This window comes from Dipteris shenzhenensis, chromosome 15 (genome assembly GCF_047967505.1).
Source record: "Dipteris shenzhenensis isolate YYH24624 ecotype China chromosome 15, Dip_SZ_1.0, whole genome shotgun sequence".
NCBI classification, from domain to species: Eukaryota; Viridiplantae; Streptophyta; class Polypodiopsida; order Gleicheniales; family Dipteridaceae; genus Dipteris; species Dipteris shenzhenensis.
The window spans coordinates 14,875,401-14,896,863 of NC_141610.1; the positions used below are offsets into that span (position 1 = coordinate 14,875,401).

General features: G+C 43.3%; 1 protein-coding gene across 2 annotated transcripts in view; it reads left to right on the forward strand.

The window, feature by feature from the left end:
- The window catches only part of LOC147893418 (Cyclophilin-like peptidyl-prolyl cis-trans isomerase family protein), a 52,430-nt gene extending 36,741 nt beyond the window's left edge, over positions 1 to 15,689 (forward strand). Inside the window, exons 8-13 of one of the 2 annotated variants that reach the window (XM_087385879.1) lie at positions 6,352 to 6,405; positions 6,586 to 6,741; positions 14,780 to 14,902; positions 15,010 to 15,059; positions 15,158 to 15,297; positions 15,397 to 15,689. In XM_087385879.1, coding sequence (XP_087242005.1) covers positions 6,352 to 6,405; positions 6,586 to 6,741; positions 14,780 to 14,902; positions 15,010 to 15,059; positions 15,158 to 15,260 — 486 coding nt within the window. In that variant the 3' untranslated portion in view covers positions 15,261 to 15,297; positions 15,397 to 15,689. Of the gene's footprint in view, positions 1 to 6,351; positions 6,406 to 6,585; positions 6,742 to 14,779; positions 14,903 to 15,009; positions 15,060 to 15,157 lie in introns of both variants that reach the window. The other variant, XM_087385878.1, reaches the window with a different exon arrangement.
- Positions 15,690 to 21,463: the final 5,774 nt, after the last annotated feature.

The following is a 21,463-nucleotide window of genomic DNA, read 5'->3' on the forward strand; positions in this document are numbered from 1 at the left end:
TTCCCATGTTCACATTATTCACCGTGACTGAATAAGAGTCCGGTGTGGGATTATCAGTATCCCAGAGAATGCAAAATCTGTTTGAGTTGCCATTTGGCCGTGGTGGGCAGACCACTTTACCTAAAGATGCTGCAATTTCAGGCAAAAGTGAGGCCATACATTGTGGGAAATCGACAACTTTAACCCAAACCGGGCATCTGTGTCGGATTAAAGCCTGAAAGTCCCTTGTGGGAGACCATGGCAATACATGTACCATTTGCTGCCCAAAAAAGAGAGGTGAATGTTCCAAAAGCATTTGTCTGTGTATCTCATCCACCATGATAACCTCAAAAAAGCCCCTGGCTGCATAGTGTACTTTACGAACAAACGAGCCAGCCAAAGTGCGTGTCAGCCAGTTACCTATCTCTGCAGTAGGTGGCATCCGGCCTGGAAAAAATAAAATGACTGCATTCTTAGCATATTCTCTGACTGGATCCACAATTTCATCGACCTCAACCATGAGGCCAACTGAAGGAACCGAGTCTTTCCACTCTTTCCTCGTATCTGCAAATCCTTCATGCATGACATCATATACCAGTTGCGCCTCAAGAGTATCATGCATCGGGTCATGCTGACCCTCAACCTGCTTTTGCTTCTTGCAGGGAGCCGAGCGCTCCTTTTGAAACGTTTTTTCATATGAATATTCTGCCATGACTTTGTATGAAAGGGAGCTCAGGAATGAAGAACCTGTTAAAGGGTAGTGGAAGCCCAAAAAACCAGTCCCAAAGAAATATCCACAGGAAGTCCACAAGAAAGGAGAAGAAGAGTATAGTTGGTAAGGAGATAGCAGAGGGAAATGTAAGATTTTGGCTGGAACACAAGACTGTTTGGGAAGACACCGGAGCCCAAAAACCCCAAAGATTTGTACAGCAAGAAGTACGGGACTGTACGGATGGCGCTGCACGGAGAGGAGTCTGACTGATAAGTGTACGGAAAGACCTGCAAGAAGAAGGTACCGGGCTATGTACGTGAATTTGCAGAGGGGGACCAGAACTGACGCAGATGTACAGAATCGTACGGACGCTGTACGGACGGGGCTGCACAGGGTTCCTGACGAGGACGAAAAAAAACAGAGCGGCGTACACCTCACTTGGATCACACAAAACACACCGCGAGCAGTGCACACACACCTAGGAGACTGTAGAAAAGGTACGGAAGAGCAGCAGCAGATGCGGGCCTGTACAGAAACGCTGAGGGCAGACTAGAACCTGTACGGAACAGCCGTACAGGTGGTATGGGAGGCCGCAAAAAAGGCACGACGGTGGCTGGAAGGCACCGGACCCTGGCAAGCTCGCGGGGATAGCACGATCGTGCTCCTCAGCTCTCCTCAGGTCTCTCTCTCTCCTCACACACACACCATCGCTCACTACACACACACACACACACACATACATACATACATGTGTATGTATGTATGTATAGACACACACTTTTTTTAAAGTGAAAGTTGTCACTTTATATTACAAAATCATCCTCCCAGAATAGGATGTATTTCGTATGTATACAAACACACACACACACCCAAAAAAAAAAAAGTGTGTGTGTGTGTATCTTTGGAACTTGGATAGGCCTTTATCTTGGTGGCAATCACGACTCATGAAAATCTGGAAAGCCAAATTGCCATTAAAACAAAGGCTTTTCTTTTGGAGATGTATAGTGGGAGCTTTTTCCATTGGGGTGAAATTGGCAGCACGTCGCATTGCTTCCTCTTCCTGCCCCCGTTGCTCTCATCACCGCGAGACAGTTTCTCACCTTTTATGGTCTTGCCCACACTCTCGCATATTGATCACTCATGTTTCCCATTTGCTGCGGCTTCGGTTTCCCTCTATCCGATTTGGGAAACTCTTCTGGATGTTTGGATGCCTCTCATCTCAGATGTCTCCATTCCTCCTCTTCTTTCACTGGACTCGCTTTTGGGTACTATGGACCATTTGGACACAGAGACTGCATTCCAGGATGGGTCAACAGTTTCCTCAGGCATATATTTTCTTCAGAATGTCCCTCAAGCAATCCTTATATGATAGTTTTGCTGCAAGGGACTTGGATGCTACTAGCCTTGAAGTGTTCTCTCACTGTTTTTGAGTTCTTTCATTGGGCTCTCCTTTGGAGTCTAATGTCATGTACATTGATTTTATGTTAATATAGTAATCTGCTTTCACCAAAAAAAAAAGTGTGTGTGTGTGTGTGTGTTTGGATTTCATCCACTGTCCTCATCTGAGTATCTTGGTGTTCTGCTGCTGTAAGAACCTGTCTTAGAAGCCACCTCAGTAGGAGGAGGCTCGACAAAGCTGCAATGCAAATTTTCTCTAGGAAAGGACTTGTTCAAATCGGCACCATTTTCATGCTCTTTTTCATTCTGTAATGCACTTGTAGGTAACGCTATGTCACTTTCCATCGCTTCCAAAGGATTTAGCTTGCTTTCCATCGCTCCCAAAGGATTTATCTTGCTATCATGTCAAATCAATACTTGCCAATATTCTGGGGAAAAAATTATTTGCTAGTACTTCAAAATGTTTATAGGCCTTTGAGGCATTACCATGTGTAACCAAAAATAAGTCGGTGAATTCAAGTACAAAATCATTACATTTGCTGCCTTATCACCTATGTCTACACCATTCTCAAGAACATATCAAACGTTGGTCATTTTTTGACCCCACAAGGACAAATATGTCAATTACAGCAAGCTCATCGAAGCTCACACTCGAGTGGGAAACCTTGGTCTCATCTAAGGCAACACTTTGCACGGTCATCCTTTTGCCCTATACCAACAAGGCTCACATTGTGTCCTCATGCGAATCAATCCTTGGGGGTGTATGAGAGTCCTTTTGAGCAGAATGATCATTTGTCACGATTGTGGATCTTGCATTTGTATATAACCTTAGCCCCATAAACACTGACTGACTTCCTACAAGATGCCTATCTGAAAATTCTCCTTAACCATTTGAGCCCTTGGACTCTAAACCTTTGGTACAAGCTACCCCATGCTAACTTGGAACGTGACATTTTCCGACTTACCAAAGTTTTATTTCCTCCATCTGAATTGGTTTGTTTTTTGAAACGAATCCGTTCATTTTTACAAGTTTTTCATCCAACCTATTTGCATGAAACATAAGGTAAATGCTTACGCTAGCTGGGAGATGCAGCTGATAGGAAGCTAATGGAAAAGTAGATGATGAACTATGAATTAGCTTATTAAGTCACCATTGGGGTGATTCGATAGTTATTATTAAATAGTTCCTAGAGTGGTAGGTTACATGTTAGGGCCTAGCCTAGAGCACCTATGACTTTATGTTATTGGTCTTAATTATTTTAAAGGATGTCATCATGTGGTGTTCACCCAATACATCTGCTATGGATTGAAAGGATAGGTGCACATGGCACCATGTCACTGGCTAGTCATATGTGGCTTTGCCGCATGTCAATGGACATGCACACACCATTGGGCATCCAATTAGGCGAGATGTTTTACATGTGGATGTGTGTAATGCATTTTGATTGGGCACATTATTTGTGTGACACATAGGAGGGGATTGTAACCCTAGCTTATATGGGTTATCTAACATATCCCCTGACCCTTAAGGTTAGGTTTTTGTACATAGGACTTGGATTCAATGTAAGTCTCAATTGCTGCATTTTGGTGTGGGCAAATCTCTATCTTTAGGCGGCATTGCATTCGATGTTGACATTTTCATAGTGCAGCAATGATTGTGTGCCCTCTTCATCCTAGATGGGAAGGGAAGGGGGGGGGGGCGCGGGGGGCATCATAGTCTAGTGAGCCTTTATCTATGTTGGCTTTATTAGAGGCCAACCTACTAGATTTGTGGAAACCTTGTAAAGGGCAGTCTTCTAGCAAAAGAGTGTACATAACCTACGTTTGAATTCATTTCATTATCCACTATAAGACTTAGGGCTTTGATTGATCAGGAAGGATTTTGTAGCCAGTAGAAGTGACCCTAATCCTAGGAGTCATCATAGCCTTACGGCCATTTGTAAATAGTCGGGGAAGCAATTGTAGCAACGAAAACCATAAGAAAAGGATGAAGATATGTCCTAGACGCTATTGCAGCTGACGACCACCTGTGTGAAGAGCTTGGTCAGCCAACTCAAAGAAGCAAAAGATGGTGAAATGGAAGGTCCTACAATCATGGGGTGGATAGAGGACACCAAATATTGATTTTGGGATGAGAGGTAAGTTTGTATTATAGGCACACTTCGATGGAGATTGAAACCGGCGTTCGTCCAAAGGGCAGTGAATAGATAACAACCAGCAAATACCCAACTTTCAGCCATAAAGAAAATATCCACAACACACCAATAATTCCAGACTCAATATTTAGGAGCTAGATTGCCCCTATCTGCACCAGATTGGCCCTAAACTCAACGCCCCTTTCGGTATTTCTTTATCATTTATTCAGAAGGCATCCAAATACAAGAAAAGCACTGTCGTGCATCTGCCCAAAATCTGTTCACAGGCACTTCCGTCCTGCTATGCATCAGTTTCACTCTCAGAAAGGCATCCCAGTCGAGTGCAATATCACATGGCAGTCTTTTGGTAGAGGAGGAGATAGCCGACATGAGGGCAACATGGATCAACAGGAAGAGACAATGCGGAGCGGTGGAGCCAACAACATAAAGGATAACCAATGCACACACGATAGAGGTCCAGCCCATCACTGCTCTACTCAGAGGAGACCGTCCGAGTCAAGGTGTCACTCTGGATATGACCCACCGAATACAAAGATCACAAAGCCCACGCCCCCCGCCACAACGAGAGATTACTCGATAGATGCAGATACGAGACATTTTTGCATCCCATTGGAGAGCCACAATGGCGCCCGGGTGTGTATTTGGAACACTAGCTTTGCATGGTTGAGTTTTGAGATTCGAGTTTTTGAGATAACTAGCTTAGCACTCAGCAAGGGCCTTAGCGAGCCCTTTGCTTCAGCCCATAGTGGCTTGTATGAGTTATTTTCTGGATTGTACTTTGTTTCATAGGCCCGCGAGGCCTTCCAAAAAACGTTAATACAACTCTCTCTCTCTCTCTCTCTCAAATTGCTGTAATGAAGGCCACTTTGCTATAGGACTAGAACTTAGATGTGTGCTAAAATAATATCGAGCTGAGATGCCATGTGCACTCCTCAACTTTCTGTTTTAGAGGATGTAGTAGTTATACTTTTGTGGTGTGTACTTTGTCTCATGGGCTCGTGAGGCCTTCTGAAGAGGTTAATTTCTTTCTTCTTGGATCTAGATAGTTTTAATATATAATGCTGGAGGGGTAGTCTACATGCGATTTTGTAAGAGTCATCCTTGTTTCCCAGGGGTTACCATACCTAAGTCAAAGTAGCAAGTTAATGCGTTTAAACTATGAAAGCACTGTACCATCTGACTATACCTGATAATAGTTCTCATGTTCAAGAAATTGAAGATCTATGGCCACAGGTCTATAAGAATGTTTTTGACGGTATATATCATATCTTCTTGATTGCATTTGATTTTCCATAATTTTCAGTCGTTATGTTGAAGGTAGGTATTATGAAAAGTATTTATTTCTACCATGCATGTCTGATTCTAATGCTGCCACATGATATCTTGTATGTTATATCAGTTACGTAAACAGTCCGATCATGTCTCCCTGGACATCACTTACAAAACATACATATAAGGTATAACCTGGTGTGTTTCCATGTGATTATGGTAGTATGGATGGGCAACAGATGAGAGAGCTTTGGCTCTACAGAATCATGGCACTTCTTCTCAGCAAAGGTGCTAGCTAGGTGATCAGCACATAGCCTTGTAAAAGCCATCATAATGCAAGCAATTGTTGAAGATATGGGTCTAATGGTAGACCAGATAGAAGTTAGAGACATTCAGAATTATGATCCGGCAGCAAGCAAACATCTGTATGTGGGTCAGCTGAAAAGAATGCCCTTTCTTTCAGCTCATAAGGGGTAAGGAGCCAAGCATCCATAACAATATGCAAATTACTAGAGTTGGTTCTACATTGTTAAGTGTAGAACTCCAGTTGTTCATTGGAACGAATGCTCTCAATAGCACACAAGTTGTCAACATCAGAGAAGAGGTATGCACAAGCATGAATCAAGCAGAGGAGAACTGAGTCCTCGCTTCTGTGTGCAATATGACTCACTGGTCAGCCAGCACGATAGTGGCTGTGATGAATGGGAAAGCGGAATCGTTTAGCCTATTAATTATTGACCTCATTTATAGTTTTAATTATAGTCTGTCAAGTTGTGGAATAACCTTTCATATGGGCTTTGTGTGGTATTCATTTTCTTGTTCCATGTATGTGTGCAGGTGGTCTTGGATGGCTATTCAGCTCCACTAACATCAGGAAATTTTGCCAACCTGGTATTCTTTATAAGTGTCAACACCAATGAACATCTAGTAGATGTGTTGAATCAAACACAGTAAAACTATAGTGGATCACATGAATCTAATGCAAGTTGTATAATACATTTAGCTTGCTGATTGTGATTATGCTCAACCTGCCTAAATCATGCAAGTTTTGTTTTTCACAATTAAAAACAGGTTTTAAAAGGTGCATATGATGGTATCAAGTTGCGGGCAACCGAGCAAGCTGTTCTCTCAGACAATCAGCAGAATGAAGCAGGTGCTAGTTTGCCCGTTGAGATTATGCCAGCAGGTGAATTTCAGCCATTATACCGTACCACACTAAATGTACAGGTATGCTGCTCGTCGTGAAAGTAGGGTTTAATTGTTTGTTAAGATTAATGTAGGATGTTGACTTGTGGTAATGATTGGCATCTGGGAATACCGAAGCAGAATTGTAATGAAGCCTAAAGCAGATGCGACTAAGAGGACTTAAAGCATTTTTTATGCAAGCTTTGCTTTGTACTGTGTTTCTTTATCGTCTATCTGAAGGGGCTTGCATGCTATTCTAATCTACTAACTAGAGGAGTATGCATCTAACACTTGACATAGGAGAGATGACTAGCAACTAGAACGACCAAACACAAAGCTCAAGAACAATAGCAACTAGACTAACGGCATGAAGAATAACACAAGAGACTCTCATGTGCGATAGACAAATCGCCACTAACTCTATACAAAGAAAAAGTCCAATTTCCATCACCGTTATATAGGAAAATCCAAGATACCTATAAGCACTATGGCTAGGGTTGCTAAACAAGGCTAATAATGCTAACTCCCCATGTTTCACGTAGTAGCAGCGGGGGAGCCCCATGGAATAGATTGTATGATGAGAGGTTGCCATGAGAGCTCAATCAATAATCAACCCTTGAGATTGGAACGAGCCAATATCAAAGGGCGGAGTAGGTATGCCATCAAAGAAAGACATTTAGCTCCAGACCGGTACCCCATCCGTCATGGGATCAATTCCAAAACATGCTCAAAGTGACTTTGCAGAAAATGGAAAAAGCAGCGCGAGTGCAGAGTTTTGGAGAGAGACCAAAAGCACAAAGTGCAATTCGAGGTGGATGGTGAGTGATAAGGGAGAAGCAAAGCATGCAACACTGGACCCGTTGCAAACCTGTGTTTCACCATTAACACTATTGCATCATGCATGTGATACACCGTCCACACTATATGTCCAAATTCAATGGCGTACCCTCCAACTAGTTGGCTTTTGTGGATGGTGTAGCAACACTTTATAATGCATACATCCACCATTCTAAAGCTCATGCTAGAGCTAGGAAGATCATCCCCCTCTGCACTTGAAGTTGTGCCGGATGGAAGCTCAAAGAAGTGTCAAATCGATGGGGTTATTATTTCCTTACCATTGCTAATTGGGGTTGTGGGCATGGCAGACAATGGTTTCTCCTATCCACCCTCAAGCATTGCAAGATTGTCAGTACAACCTACTTTTGCCACCTTGCAGAGCTACTACTCCAGTCAAAGAACATTATCATCAAGCACAAGACCACAATTCAATACAGAGAGTATCCCAGCGGTAAGGTCCTGCCTACATGTCAAGAAGTGTCAGGTTCAAGCCCCACCAGCCTCACTGACAATGAATTTGATCGTTAAGAAAGTGCCCGCCCATATGCTTGGGCAGTGGATCTTGCACGTCCATGTTTGTCCAAGTAGCGTGAATGGCAAACTCAATGATGTTTTTGCTCGCCCTCGCCCTTCTAGAGGTAGAGGCCCTAAATAGCAATTTGTGCATTTCTACTTTGTTAGCACTGCCTTCCTCCCCCTGCTGCTCCCCGCTCCTCCTGCTGCCCTTCCTCCTTCCTGTTCCCCTCTTGCTGCCCCCTCCCTCCCCTCCCCCCTACCTGCTGCTCCCCCCCGCCTCCCCTCCCTCTCTCCCCTTCCCTACCCTCCGCGCTGCTGCAGCCCCTTCCCCCCCGCGCTGTTGCCCGCACAGCCCCCCCCCTCCCCCACACTGCTGCCCGCCTGCGTGCCCCCCCCGTGCTGCTGCCCGCCTGCATGCCCCCCCGTGCTGCTGCCTGCACAGCCCCCCCCGCCCCGTTTCTTCGCTCCCCCCCCTCTCCTCCACTCCTCCTCTCCTCTCCTCTACCCTCCCCTCCTCCTCTCCTTCTCCTGCCCCCTTCCCTTCCCCTCTCCCTCTTGCTGCCCTCCCTTTCTCCTTTCTGACTCCTCCCCCTCATTCATTCTCCCTCCTTGCTCAATCTCCTCTCTCCCTCCCCTCTTTCACCCTATCCCTTCATCAGGTGTACCCCCTATTTTTTGGGGGTCTCTTGGGCTTCAGGAAAGCGGACGGAGTTTCTTTGTGTTTGAGTCGGCCTTTCCCACCTCGATTGACGAATGGGTACCCATTCAGTCAATCTGTTATCGCACACACCGGCCGCGAGAACCGTCAATTTCTCAAAAGACGAGCTGCAGCAGTTGCAAAAGGATTTGGAGCATGAGTGTTCCACGGCTCTCTTCGCATGCATCTTTGGCTCCCACCCCTCCAGATCACAGGCTAGAGATTGGATGCTTGTGGCGCTTCCTCAGGAGCTCGCTCCCTACCTAATGGATGTACGTTTGTTGGGACGAGGTTTTTTTTCAGGTGTGCCTAGATTCCTTGGACGTCACGAGAGACTTGCTATAGACTGGGTTTCTCTTTCTAGGCTACAAGAGGTTTTTTTTGTTTCCCTTTCAACTGGGCTTTGACACAGTTGAAGAGGATAAGCACGGAGTTTCCTTCTTCATCAGGTTCCCTGGTCTACCTTGAGTTTATCACCAGCTTCTTTCAGTTATTGGCGGCAGGTTTGGTGTGGTAGCAGAGATCCCCCATCTTCTTGGCGAGCCTTCGTCGACTACTGAGGCAGTCAGGATGGATGGGGTACCGAGGGTTAGGGTATTTGTCGAGGACCCTAACATTTGAGATGACCACATCATGCTACAGCGACCCGATGGGTCATTCTTTCGCCAGAGATTTGAGCTTGCAGGTCGTCAGGACCAATGCAGGATTTGCAGATCCTCCGGGCAGTTCGCCAGAGATTGCCCAAAGAAGAAGAAGAGGCTAAAAAAGCAACCAGCTCGTACTAGGTTACGACAGAGATCAGGAGCAAGACTTAGCGCTCCACAGGCATCACCTCAGACACGGGCTCCCCCTCCTCCTTGGGCTGCCCGAGTCTCTCCTGCACACCGCACTACCTCTGGCCCCCGGTGGGTTTCGGTCGTGGTTAGGTCGTCTACTTCAGATCATGGGTTTCGGTTGTGGTTAGGTCCTCTACTTTAGATCATACTTCCGTTGCTCCGGAGACTACCACTCAAGAGCCTCGGGAGGCTACCGCCGTGTAGCCTATTGTTCAAGAGCCTTCTTCCGCTCCACCATAGGATCAGGCTGTGCCTCCTTCAGCAGCCCAGGTTGTTGGCACCTCATCCGCAGTACTTCTTGATCAGGACGCAGCACAGGTGCCTCCTTCTGTTGACAAAGGGAAAGGGGTCTTACATTCTTTCCCTGCTTCGGTAGGAATCCTTCGGACCCCTTCCCCAAGACTGGCTCAGTGGAATTCCTTTTCCGCTCTTGAGGACCTCTTTGACCTCCCAAATGATGATTTTGTACCCTCCACTTTTGGAGAGCCAGTTATCGGCATCCCCTTTGAGAGATCCTTCTCTCTCACCAGTGGACTTTCCTCCCCTTGGACCTCGTGTGTATGGTAGGAGGTCAGCTCCGGTAGAGGGTTCTTTTTCCGCCACCAGGTCGGGTAAGGTATTCCAACCCGCTTCCTCACGTGGATGAGGATAGCCTGTTGGAATATACAAGCGTTGGGCGGCATCCCTCATCGTCATCGCAGATAGCTGATCAAGAATTAGCTTCATCCAGGTGTGTCAGGTGGTTAGACATTCTTTTTCTACAGAAACACAAATTGGATGCCAGAGATTGCTCTAAGTCAGGTAAGCTGCTTTCAGGCCGGATGTTTTGGTTTCCTGCCTTGGGAACCAGAGGAGGTACTTGCATATCAGTTTCAGACTCTATCCTCCCTCTGGTCATTGGACGTAGTACCATCACTCCCTCCAGGGCCCAATGGATTTTGCTTATGGTGGACGGACGTAAGGTTGGTTTCCTCAACCTCTACGCTTCGAACAACAGAGGGGACCGTGTTCTTTTTTGGAGAGAGTTGCTCTCATGGGCTGACATTGCAGATTCTTGGATTATTGGAGGTGACTTCAAGATGGTTGAGGCACCATCCGATAAGAAAGGGGGAAGAGAAGGTGGTATTCACTCCCTTGAGAGAGCAGCTTGGGATGCCTTCTTGTTCAGATTCAGTGGCAGAGATGTTTGGTCAGATGATGCATTTCATATTCAGTCTCAGTCACTCTTGTTTTCATGGTCAAACCGTAGGGTGCAAATGCCTATCCATGCTCGGATTGACAGAATCTATGTGGATGACTGGGCTCTTGATAGAGGGGGGACAGTTTGCATTGCACCCCTGGTGTTTCTACCTCCGACCATTTTCTGGTAGTTTTGTCCATCTCAGAGCCCCATCTGAGAGGACGATCTTCCAGTATCAGGATCCCCGATGCCTTATACACAGATGATACTCTCACAAAGGCAGTCTTGGAGATCTGGGTTTCTCGCATGCAGGGGGGGTGGCCGCACCTTCACATGTGGCCACAGCACTTGTCAGTATCAACGACTTTTATCATTCTGTCGCTAGTACTAGGCGAGGTGAGGTACTCAGGTGGGAGATCGGTATCTGCCGGCAGTTGACAGCCCTGTAGAGGGAGGAGTAGAAACGACCCTCAGATGCTTGGATCCGGGAGCGCCTTGCTGCAGCAAGGGCTCACTTGCAAACATTGCTAGATCAGAGAGCAGAGTATGCCTTCCATGCACGGGAGTCTTTTTGGATACAGATGGGAGGGAGAGTCAATAAACACTTTTTCTCTACACTTGGTCCTAGACATAGTAGAGAGAGTGTCAGGCAGCTTATTGACTCTGACGGGGTTTTGCAGTCTCATCCGGATACCGTCATGCACTGAGCGATAGATTGTTATGCCTCCCTTCTTTCTGCAGACCCTGACACACAGGCCAGAGATGTGGCTAGAGATGTGGTTTGGCAGCGTTTACCTGTGTTGGTCACACTAGAGATGATATGCTCACTTGATGCACGATTTACCAACACAGAATTCCGGACTGCTCTCTCCGCCCTTCATAAGGGCAAGTGCCCTGGTTCAGATGGTCTTACTCCATCTTTTTTTATAGCCTTTTGGAATATGATAGGTGATCATAATACTTCAACCCTGCAGGGCATTTGGGACTCGGGTGAGATGCCTGACTGACTCACCGAGGGACTTATACACCTTATCCCGAAAGGTGGCAATAGGAATTTTGTATCCCATTGGAGACCCATCACTCTTTTGGCTCTATACAAAATTATTGCCAAGGCGATCAGCATCAGATTGCAGCCCCTTCTTTCAGACCTCATCCCTGATACTCAGACAGGCTTTGTGCATGGCAGGAGCATATTTGATAACATCTTTTCCTTTTGGGAAGCCTCATAGTGGGCTATGCAGAGTAGGCAGAGGCTGACAATTCTACTCTTGGACTTTGAGAAAGCCTATGACAGAGTAGATTGGGGTTTTCTTGAGGGCACTCTTCTACGATTCGGATTTTCAGATGCATGGATTAGAGGGGTGGCCTCCCTTTACAGATCAGCCCACAGCCAGGTTTTGATTGGAGGGGTAAGGGGTGACAGGTTTCAGATTTCCAGATCAGTCCGTTAGGGATGCCCTTAAGCCCCCTTCCTTTTTCTTTTTGTGGCTGAAGCTATGAGTATCTATCTTAGATCTCAGGCTGGTCTATATGGGCTGAGATTACCCTTGAGACAGGAGCAGGAGCTTCTTGACTATGAGTTGGCTGATGATACTGCCATTTTTATTGAGGCCTCCTCGCAATCACTGGATGCTTTCCGGACAGCCTTGGATATTTTTTGCTCAGCTGCAGGACATAAATCCTTTGGCTTTTGGATCAGAGATGAGGACACTCCAGGCTGGGAAGTTGACATTAGCTTCTCCTGGATTTAGAGGGGTGTTCCTGTCAGAAATTTGGGATGCCAGGTAGGTTTGGGCATCTCTCCAGCACAGCAGTTTACCCCAGTATTGGAGAGTATAAGGAAAAAGCTTCTCTTTTGGAGCTCGACCAAACTTGACCTTGCATCTAAAGTTGTGGTAGTGAACCAGGTTCTCTTGGCCACCGCCTGAATTGTGTGTTCATGTTGGTGCCGGTCTAGAGAGTGCATCACTCAGCTCATTAGACCAATCAGAAATTTTTTATGGAGTGGACTCGATGGCACGGCAGATGTTGCAGCGAGGGTGGCCTGGGAGACCATTATTCTCCCTACATGTGAAGGGGGCCTTAATATCATTGACCCGGACCTGCAATGGAGGGCATTGCTTTATAAGGTGGTGGTGAGGGGTCTCATGCCTGGGCAGGAACCTTGGAAGGACTTCTTTTTTGGACGCATTCAAGCTTGCACACCTACCTTGGGAGATGATTGGGTGGACAGCCCTTGCTGGATTTTTGCTTCCGCCCCTCTCAAATCTCCTGCATCTCCTCTCATGGCTGCCATCTTGAAAGCTTGGGGCAGCTTCAGGAATACACTTCGCAGCGTTCCGCCCTCTACCCCCGAAGAGATTGATAGGCAGCCGGTCATTTGGAATGACAGTATTCTTGATGAGCATGGCAGACCACTGGGCACTTCGCATTACATGCAGTGGTCTAGATGGGAGAGAGGCCCCGTCTTAACAGGCACTTGGAAAGCATTTATCAAGCTACCTGAGGATCAAAGACTACAGTCCGTGAGTCACCTCAGAGGGGTAGCACACAGGATTCAATAGATAGATGCAGCCATCCCGGTGGACTGGATAGTTGATATGCCTATTACTTCTACCACTTAGATGGGAGCTTTCTGGAGGACAGCAGTTCCTCTTCAGGTGATTGCTCTTCGAGGTGTTGGGGAGGATGCACTTGTCTTTGACGTTGGGGATAGGGATATACTTTCTAGATCCATGGATGCTATTCTTCTAGAGGTTGCCTTTCAGCCTGTCAGGATTGCGGGCTTTGTGGATCATGGAGCGGGCTTGTAGTGGTATTTAGACCCCGACCCTCTGCTCTTGGCCCTAGGATCCTGGAGATTGTGGTTATATGGAGGTGCACCTATCAGGTGCTTACAGTGGGACCCAGGAGAGTGGGAGTGGATAGATCATGGGCACCAAGAGAGGGGGATTCCCTTATTTCGTTTTATGGTTTGTAATGCCAGGAGATTTCAGTTGAGCAGTAGGGGTTGGATTCCCTCCAGAGCCCCCCATTGGGACAGCTTCTTCATCACTGCAGATTTGCGTAGGAACTTCTGGAGGAGGCTATGGAAATCCCTCAGAAATAGAAAGATCACTCTTTTCTTTTGGCTTTCTATTCATGGAGGGATTGCAGTGAACATGTGGAGATCACGGTTTGGGGCTGATCCTACTTGCCCTCGCTGTTCTGCAGAGGAGTCAGTGCGACATTGCCTTTGGGACTGCAGTCAAGCGATGACTGTTTGGAAAGGGTTGCTCGGATACTCGCATTTTTCATACCTCCCCTTTCACTTGGGGCTCGGTCGCCTGGTTATCCCTTACTGGGCCCCAGATGTTCTATGAGGGTGGGTCTTCTTCTTGGGCACTCTCCGTCCGCAGGCAGGTGATAGAGACATACTCTCTTCAGGATGTACCATTTACTCCCTTCAGAGCTTCTCATGCTTCAGCGGACTGGAGCTTGCTCTAACGGGTTTCTTTAATACTTAATAGAAGTCTTTTTGCCCAAAAAAAAAAAAAAAAAGCATTGCCTTCCAGGCAGTGCTCTACTTCTTTGTGTCTCTCCCCCCTTCCCTTTCCCTCCCCCTCCTCCCTCCCTCGCGAGTAGTCCTTCTCTGCCTCCCTCCCTCCCACCCACCCATAGTAAAGCAGCGCTCACGAGTACTTGTACTCGCTTGTTCTTTTAATTTTTTGTTTTTAAAAAAGTCCACCCGTCCCTACTGTTCCCTTGCACCTAGTCGTTACCAGTCAATTCCTCATCGGCTCTTCATATATAAGTGAAACCATACTACCTTACCTTGAGATCTGTGTATTGCTCTGACGGCAGAACGTCTTTTCTGGTTCAAAACAGCTGTCCACTTGATTTCCTGAAAAGAACTTAGTTTTTAAATCTCATTCAAGATAAAGTCTAAAGCTTTTTGCTCGTTTTTTGTTTCACACATCCCCAGCTAGTCTGTATTGCTTGCATTTGACGCGCCTTTGTTGTTGTCTTTGAAAGGACGGTGAACTTCCTGTTCTTCCATTATCTGTATATGGCGCTGTAGCAATGGCACACAGTCCAACATCTGAGGATTATTCAGACCCATCTCAGTTTTTTTTCTACTTATATGATAGACGCAGTGTAAGGTTTCCATCATCTAGTTTATTTCGAATAATAGAATCTTTGACTCGAAGCATTTCAAATAGGCCAATGTAAGTCTTAAAAATGTGCGACTTGACATTCTCCAGGCAGGATTGGGAGGTCTGTCATTTGACGAGGGACAATTCTCCGTCTTTGGGTAAGAATTTACTCTGTTGAAAGCATTCGTAGTAAGGACGGTATTTTGCTTTCTGAACTGCCGCTTTAAACCAAGAGACTATATTCCTTGCTGTACAGGTACGTTACAAATGGGAAGGAGCTTCTTTCACAATTAAGGACTGGTGATATGATACAATCAGCCAAATTGATCTCTGGCGCAGATCGGCTTGTCGTACCATAAATCAGCCCAAGTGACATCCTGGCTAATTACTGAGCTAGTCGGGTGGCTTTGGTTATTTTGAATGTGGAGCAAGGGGGTTCAAGTTTGTATAATAATGCTCGAAGTGCTTTGATACGTCAATCTCAAGGGGCTAGAGTGTATTAGGATTACTCTTGGTCTCATTTGACCTTTAACCTTGTTTTCGTAGAGTGCATTACTTGCCATTCTTGCTTAGTCCCATCTGCCCTCAAGCTCCCAAAGAGGATAACGCCATAGGCCGACCCAAAATAAGGGGCCTACGCAAGCTCACACTAGACATTATCCGATTGAGAATAACCTGCCAAATAGAAACCTGGAGTCTATGCTAGTGTTTGGAGTACACAATACTTAATCCAAGACAAGATGCCAAACATGATTTTCAACGATACCCATTGTCTAATTTAAGGTTACACACCAAATAAAACATATTGCTTACGATCTTAGTAGGCAATGCCCAATTGAAGAAAAGATCCTCACCATAAGGCATTGTACAACTTACATTGACTCAACTTTAACTTGCAATGCATGTGTTCCAATTTACTAAACAAGAAGCATAACGCGCTTTACATTTGCACCACGCTTTGCCCAAAGGAATACGAGTGATACACATAAGGATGTAATAGTGCTAAGTGTGCACACAAAAATATAACTAGCTGTAAACACAAAGCAATCTTTGAAACATAGATTGAAAGTTGCATAGATAAGAAGTAAATAATGACATAGGAGCAAAATGGAATTTACAATGTGGATTGCTATTACGTAGAATGTTAGTGCGCATACAAGTGGCAAAGAGAGGAGGAGGAGGTAGTCCCAACATTTAGCAAATTGAAACCATAATCATCAATTAAGCATCCTTATGTCTCCAAATGAGTTGTACTTTCTCCATGGAGTGAGTTGGAAAGAGGCAAAGCTACATAACAATTATAATTATTATGATGAGGCAATGACAAGCTAAAGAGTTTGTATTTAGCACTATGAGTTTGCTAATAGTTGTAAGGACAAAAATATTCTTACTCTAGTAGTTGTATTGACAAAAACATTCTTACTCTAGATTTTATTAAGCTAACTTCATCAAGGGATCTACTTGCGAAGTAGTAGCTTTAGAGCCTATGATAGCATGTTCCACATTGTTGTTTCGATAGGAGAAACAAGGGATTTGATTGACACCATCTTAAAGGCACAAGAAGACCAAGATGCGATAGTTCAAAAAAGCCATAATAAAGTCGAAGCATTTTATCTTGGACACAAGTAAATAGGAGAAACCATATAGACCTTAGAATAGGATGAAAACACGAAATGAATTTATTAAGTCTTATACTAAGTACTCTATTTATAGAGGAGATGATTAAAATTGATGAATAAATGTACAAGTTCTCTTTCTTACAATTGTGTTTGTTTTTTCTTTGTATAATAATATATTGCTCTTGTGCGATTTTACATGAGAATGCAAAGTGCATGGCTCACCTCATGAGTATGTAAAGATTGCATGGACTATCTCGAAACAAGAGTCTTTATCCATTCTTTAATGCTTTTAAGTACCTCGTAATAATAGTTCACCACATATCAACACTAGAGATAAGCCACTTCCTCAAGAGCCTCCTCAAGGCTCCCCTCGTTATTTCTAACTTTATCTCTTTCCAAGCCAGGTTGGCAAACAAAGTAATTTACTTTGCTCTTTGTCCTTGTTTTTATAATCTTACTTTCTTTCCAAAACATTGATTTATTGTAATTATTATTGTTTTATTAATTTATTGTAAATACTATGATTGACAAATTTGAAATGTATCATCAAGGTCATGCCATGCATGTAAGCTTTTACCATCTCATTACGAGGGTCGGGAAACAAAAAGAGCAAATTACATTGAGAATCCATGAATTTTCAAAACATCTCAAAGTATGATCTTGGTAAAAACATAGAGCCAACATATTTATGGTGACCATAATGACCTTGCTAAACTTGTCCTAAAAAATGAGTATGTTGCTCATATCATATGTGAGTTTAATGCTCTTAGATCTACATTTAATGAAATGGATTTGAAGAGCTTAGTAAAACAAAATTCCATAACCATAAACATGACACTAAAGGATGTTGGTATTTTCTGTGGATCCACAATCAAGAGTTGTTGTGAGTGTCACCAACGAATTACATTGGACACATGATTGCTTATATTGTTGAGTATTTATGCCTATGAAATTAATTGAATTTCTATGTATGTGCAAAAACTCTTTTGAGATCTTGCATTTTTTGTGATAGGATAAATCTCAATGTTTGATGACACTTTGATGTTTGACACCTATCATTTTACTATTACAAAAGCTAGCATTTCCATTTTCTTGGTCATGTTTTTCTCAAAGGGGTGTATGTGCTATTGGTTGGTTGCGTTATGGTTTTGACAATGACAAAGAAACTAAGGATCAATATCAAAAGCCTCAAACACTTATCAATGGGTTTTTCAATTTAATTTTGAAATGAACATGATTGGATCTTAGATACTTTATTGGTACCAACACAATCACACCTTACGCTCTAACTAAAGATCACAATGCTATTGTTGTGGAGAGAGTTGAGATATAATGGGATTTCAAAAAGGGTTGAAACAATACCCTCTATGTATTTCCACAAATGGGGATTCAAAGTTGAGACTTTTGGCGTGGATTCAATAAAGCCTCCCACTCACAAGGCACAAGCCTTTTGAATTATCAACGTAGGTTTTGAAGCATTGGTTATGAAGTGTGTTCTCAAGGTAGGTTTTGAGAACATTGAAGAATGTCAAAGTTCATCTTCTCCCTTTCTTCTTTCAAATTACATCACATGGATTCATTACAATTTATACATCTCTATTTTATGGAACTTTATACTTTCAAGAAATATGAAAATATAATTTTATGTTTTATGCACTTTCATCTTAATAGTTTGCAATGTTGCACATGAAACTTGCGAAGAAATCTTAGTACTAGAACCAAACACTGCGAGGATGTTTTATTGCATTATGAGAAAATTTGAATTCAAACAATTATTTTAAGATTTCAATTGAAATCCTCAATGAGAAGGAATGAATAGTTAATTGTTCAATGACCTTGTGATGAGACAAGTAGTAAAAATCAATGTCTTTTTGTGTTGTGTATCAAAATGTTGCTGTGAATTAAAGAAAGTGTTAAAGACTGACATAGATGGGCATATTGTATAGGTAGTCCACATGAACCATGGTCTCGTAAGCATTTGTGGTCCCAAAGGAAGAAATCTTGAAAATGTTGAAACTTTTGGCACATAAGGAATTGTAGGCCAAAAAGCCCAAAAAAGGACTACAAAGAAGTTTGAAACCAATTGTGGATTAGTATGAATTCTTTTATACATGTTTGCGATATGATCCAAATATAAGAAAATTGAAAATATTTTAGGCATTGAAACATAATCAAAGATTAAACAAATAAATACTTTTAAAAAATATTCTTAAACTAAATAGACCTATGATGCTCATGTCAACCCCTAATATGGATGTGCTTGTCATTATATGTATACTCTAAAGTTAGCCCCTACAACATCCAAATGTAGATCACAACGTTTGTCAAAGGGAACTTTTTAGATAGAGTTATAGACATGTGAAGTATTGTACTAAGTTAACCTTCAGTTTTGTTTATACAAATATTATCTTGATGTTAACTTGAACATAGCATTCAAGCCCACCTCTCAAGAACATATGCATTCCTTGTAGGACTAAGGTAATCTCATGATTTGATGTGCAAATTATTTGAGGTTGTTCTCCCCTCTCTTATAGAGTTACCTCGTCGGGATAGTATGTATTTGATAACCATTGTCTTTATAATTTTATGAAATTGATGGTTGTGCAACATCATTCGAGGCTAGGTTAGTGGTAGATATAAAATTTGATAGCTATTGTTGTTTAAAATTTTGCTAGAGCTGTGAAGTGACATTCATTTTATGGACGTCCAACACTTAGAGATGACAAGGATGAAGGCATAGTTTTTTCTTGAAGATGGATTTTTGTGATAAGTGGTGGCAAGCTAGTGGGGCCCCTTCATTTATCCAAATACATAAGACAAATAAAGCATCCCTTTACATATCTTCATCACCACAAATGAAGGTTAGGCCATTCACTTGCATAGTGCTCCCGTGACTAATCTAATTGGGTGTATAGTTGTTGATCTACAACCCTCAACACAAAAGGGGATGGATCCAAGATGGGTGTCCAATCTTTTCTTTTATTTCTTTTGGGAGGATCTTCACTCCAAACCCAAGATCCATAATGACTCTGATGATGCATACCTTTTTCGTAATGACTTTCAGTTTGGGAACAAAATAACATCCATCACCTTTAGCCTCAAGAAGCATAGCCCCTACACCTTCTTGAGCCACTTGGACAAGGAGATCTAGTGTCTTGACTTGCACTCGAACTTTGATTTACCCCAGTTCTTATGCATTATATGAAAAAATAAAATCCATGAAGGATAGATTGATTGAGAGACTATTTTGAAATGAAAGACTTGGAGTGGCATACTAGCTTTGAGGTAGAACTAGGACTCAATGCACATAGCTAGGGAAGAGAGATCTATTCTTAGGTGTTGGTGAAGGATAATTCCAAGTCATCTTTATCTACCTCTATCCTTCATGTGACAATTTGTTGTTTTATTGATTTTTATTAGCCATTTTTGGCATGAATGAGACCTACTATGTGAGGGGTCATGTAAGTGAACATCTGGATGGGTGTTGCACTAATAGATGTAGATTTCAATGCCTCATATAAAACTACAAGAAAGAGGATGTGCAATATTGGGTCCATATAGGTGAAAGGAGTTGTAGTGATGCAAAGATGTACCAAAATTGTTGGATTAAGCAATGGGAATGCAACAAGCATTTGATAGCTGGGAACATGTGGGGTGCAGCTAGTTGGAGGACAAGAAAAGCTCCTAATCAATGCAAGGTCTAAATACCATGAAGTGCTTGTGAGACGAAATAAGAAGGTTAGCAATGGTTTCAAGAGGCTTGCCCCATGGGTTCAAACATTATGCAGGAAGTGGGTCTCCAATCTTATCATGAGGGTATGGGACTCTTATAAGGGTAACAATTGATGTGAGTCCCTTTGGATTTGGACCCAAAGAATGTTGATGGGGAGGGCTCCGTAGGCCTTCTTACAATTTGACGATGGGGAACAGATTATGGTGAGCAAGTCTCAAGAAAGGATTCTTATGATTGGTCCTATTCAGGGAATCTTTTTCCCTTGGACTTCATTGACCAAGGCGAACTATGATGTTCCTTGCTAGGTGGCTATGTAGGTGTGCTTGGAGTGACTGAAATCTTTGAGAGGTTGGACCATGATTCAAATTTGGAAACACTATGAAGGGCTACGAACCAGTGGGCTTTGTAGATGCCATGCATGGAGAAAAGGCTAGCTTTGAAATGAAATGTAGCATTGAGAATGTTGATAATGGGGTAGTCACATGAGCTGCTTGGAAACTACCATCCTTATCCATATCGAGGTCTCAAGCTCAAAAGTTTAAAAAGGGGAGCTTTGAGAGTTGACTAAAAACATAAGGGTAAGGAGCTAAAGGAAACTCTGGCTATCTCGGGGCCATGGAGAAAGGAGGATGTTGTTCAACGAGTTGATCGAGCTAATGTGGCTCTGCAAATAGATGTTCTTGAAAATGTTTGATTGATGGAGTTGTCATGGCCCCTCATGCAACGCTCCCTTGTACATGAATTGTGGGTTCCCTGATAGATCTAGTTAAATTTAATAGTCATTTGGTCTAGGGCTAGTTGCATTCTAATGGAGCAATTCCAATTAAGCACAGAGGGGGACTTAGAAATGCAAGGCTTTCTAGTTACATACATGTGTATACTCTATGGTAAGTGTGTGCATAAGAATTATTATTTTTAAAGATAATAAAAAAGAATGGTCATGTGAATTTAAGGTATGTATATAAAGTCCACACATTGAGGATAAGATAATGTAGGAGTGTGTAGTGTAAAGTACATTTTATGGTTCTCCCCCTTCTTCTCTTCACATTTTTACTTCTTGTGCAATGGTTACTAGTTATGTGATTTTCCATTCCTCATTAAACTCCTTGTGACATAACTAAGCTAAAAAGAACATATTTGAATATCGACATGAAATAGGTCTTGAGGAATTAGAATAGATGTGGCCTTAGGCAAGACAATTCATTTGCTA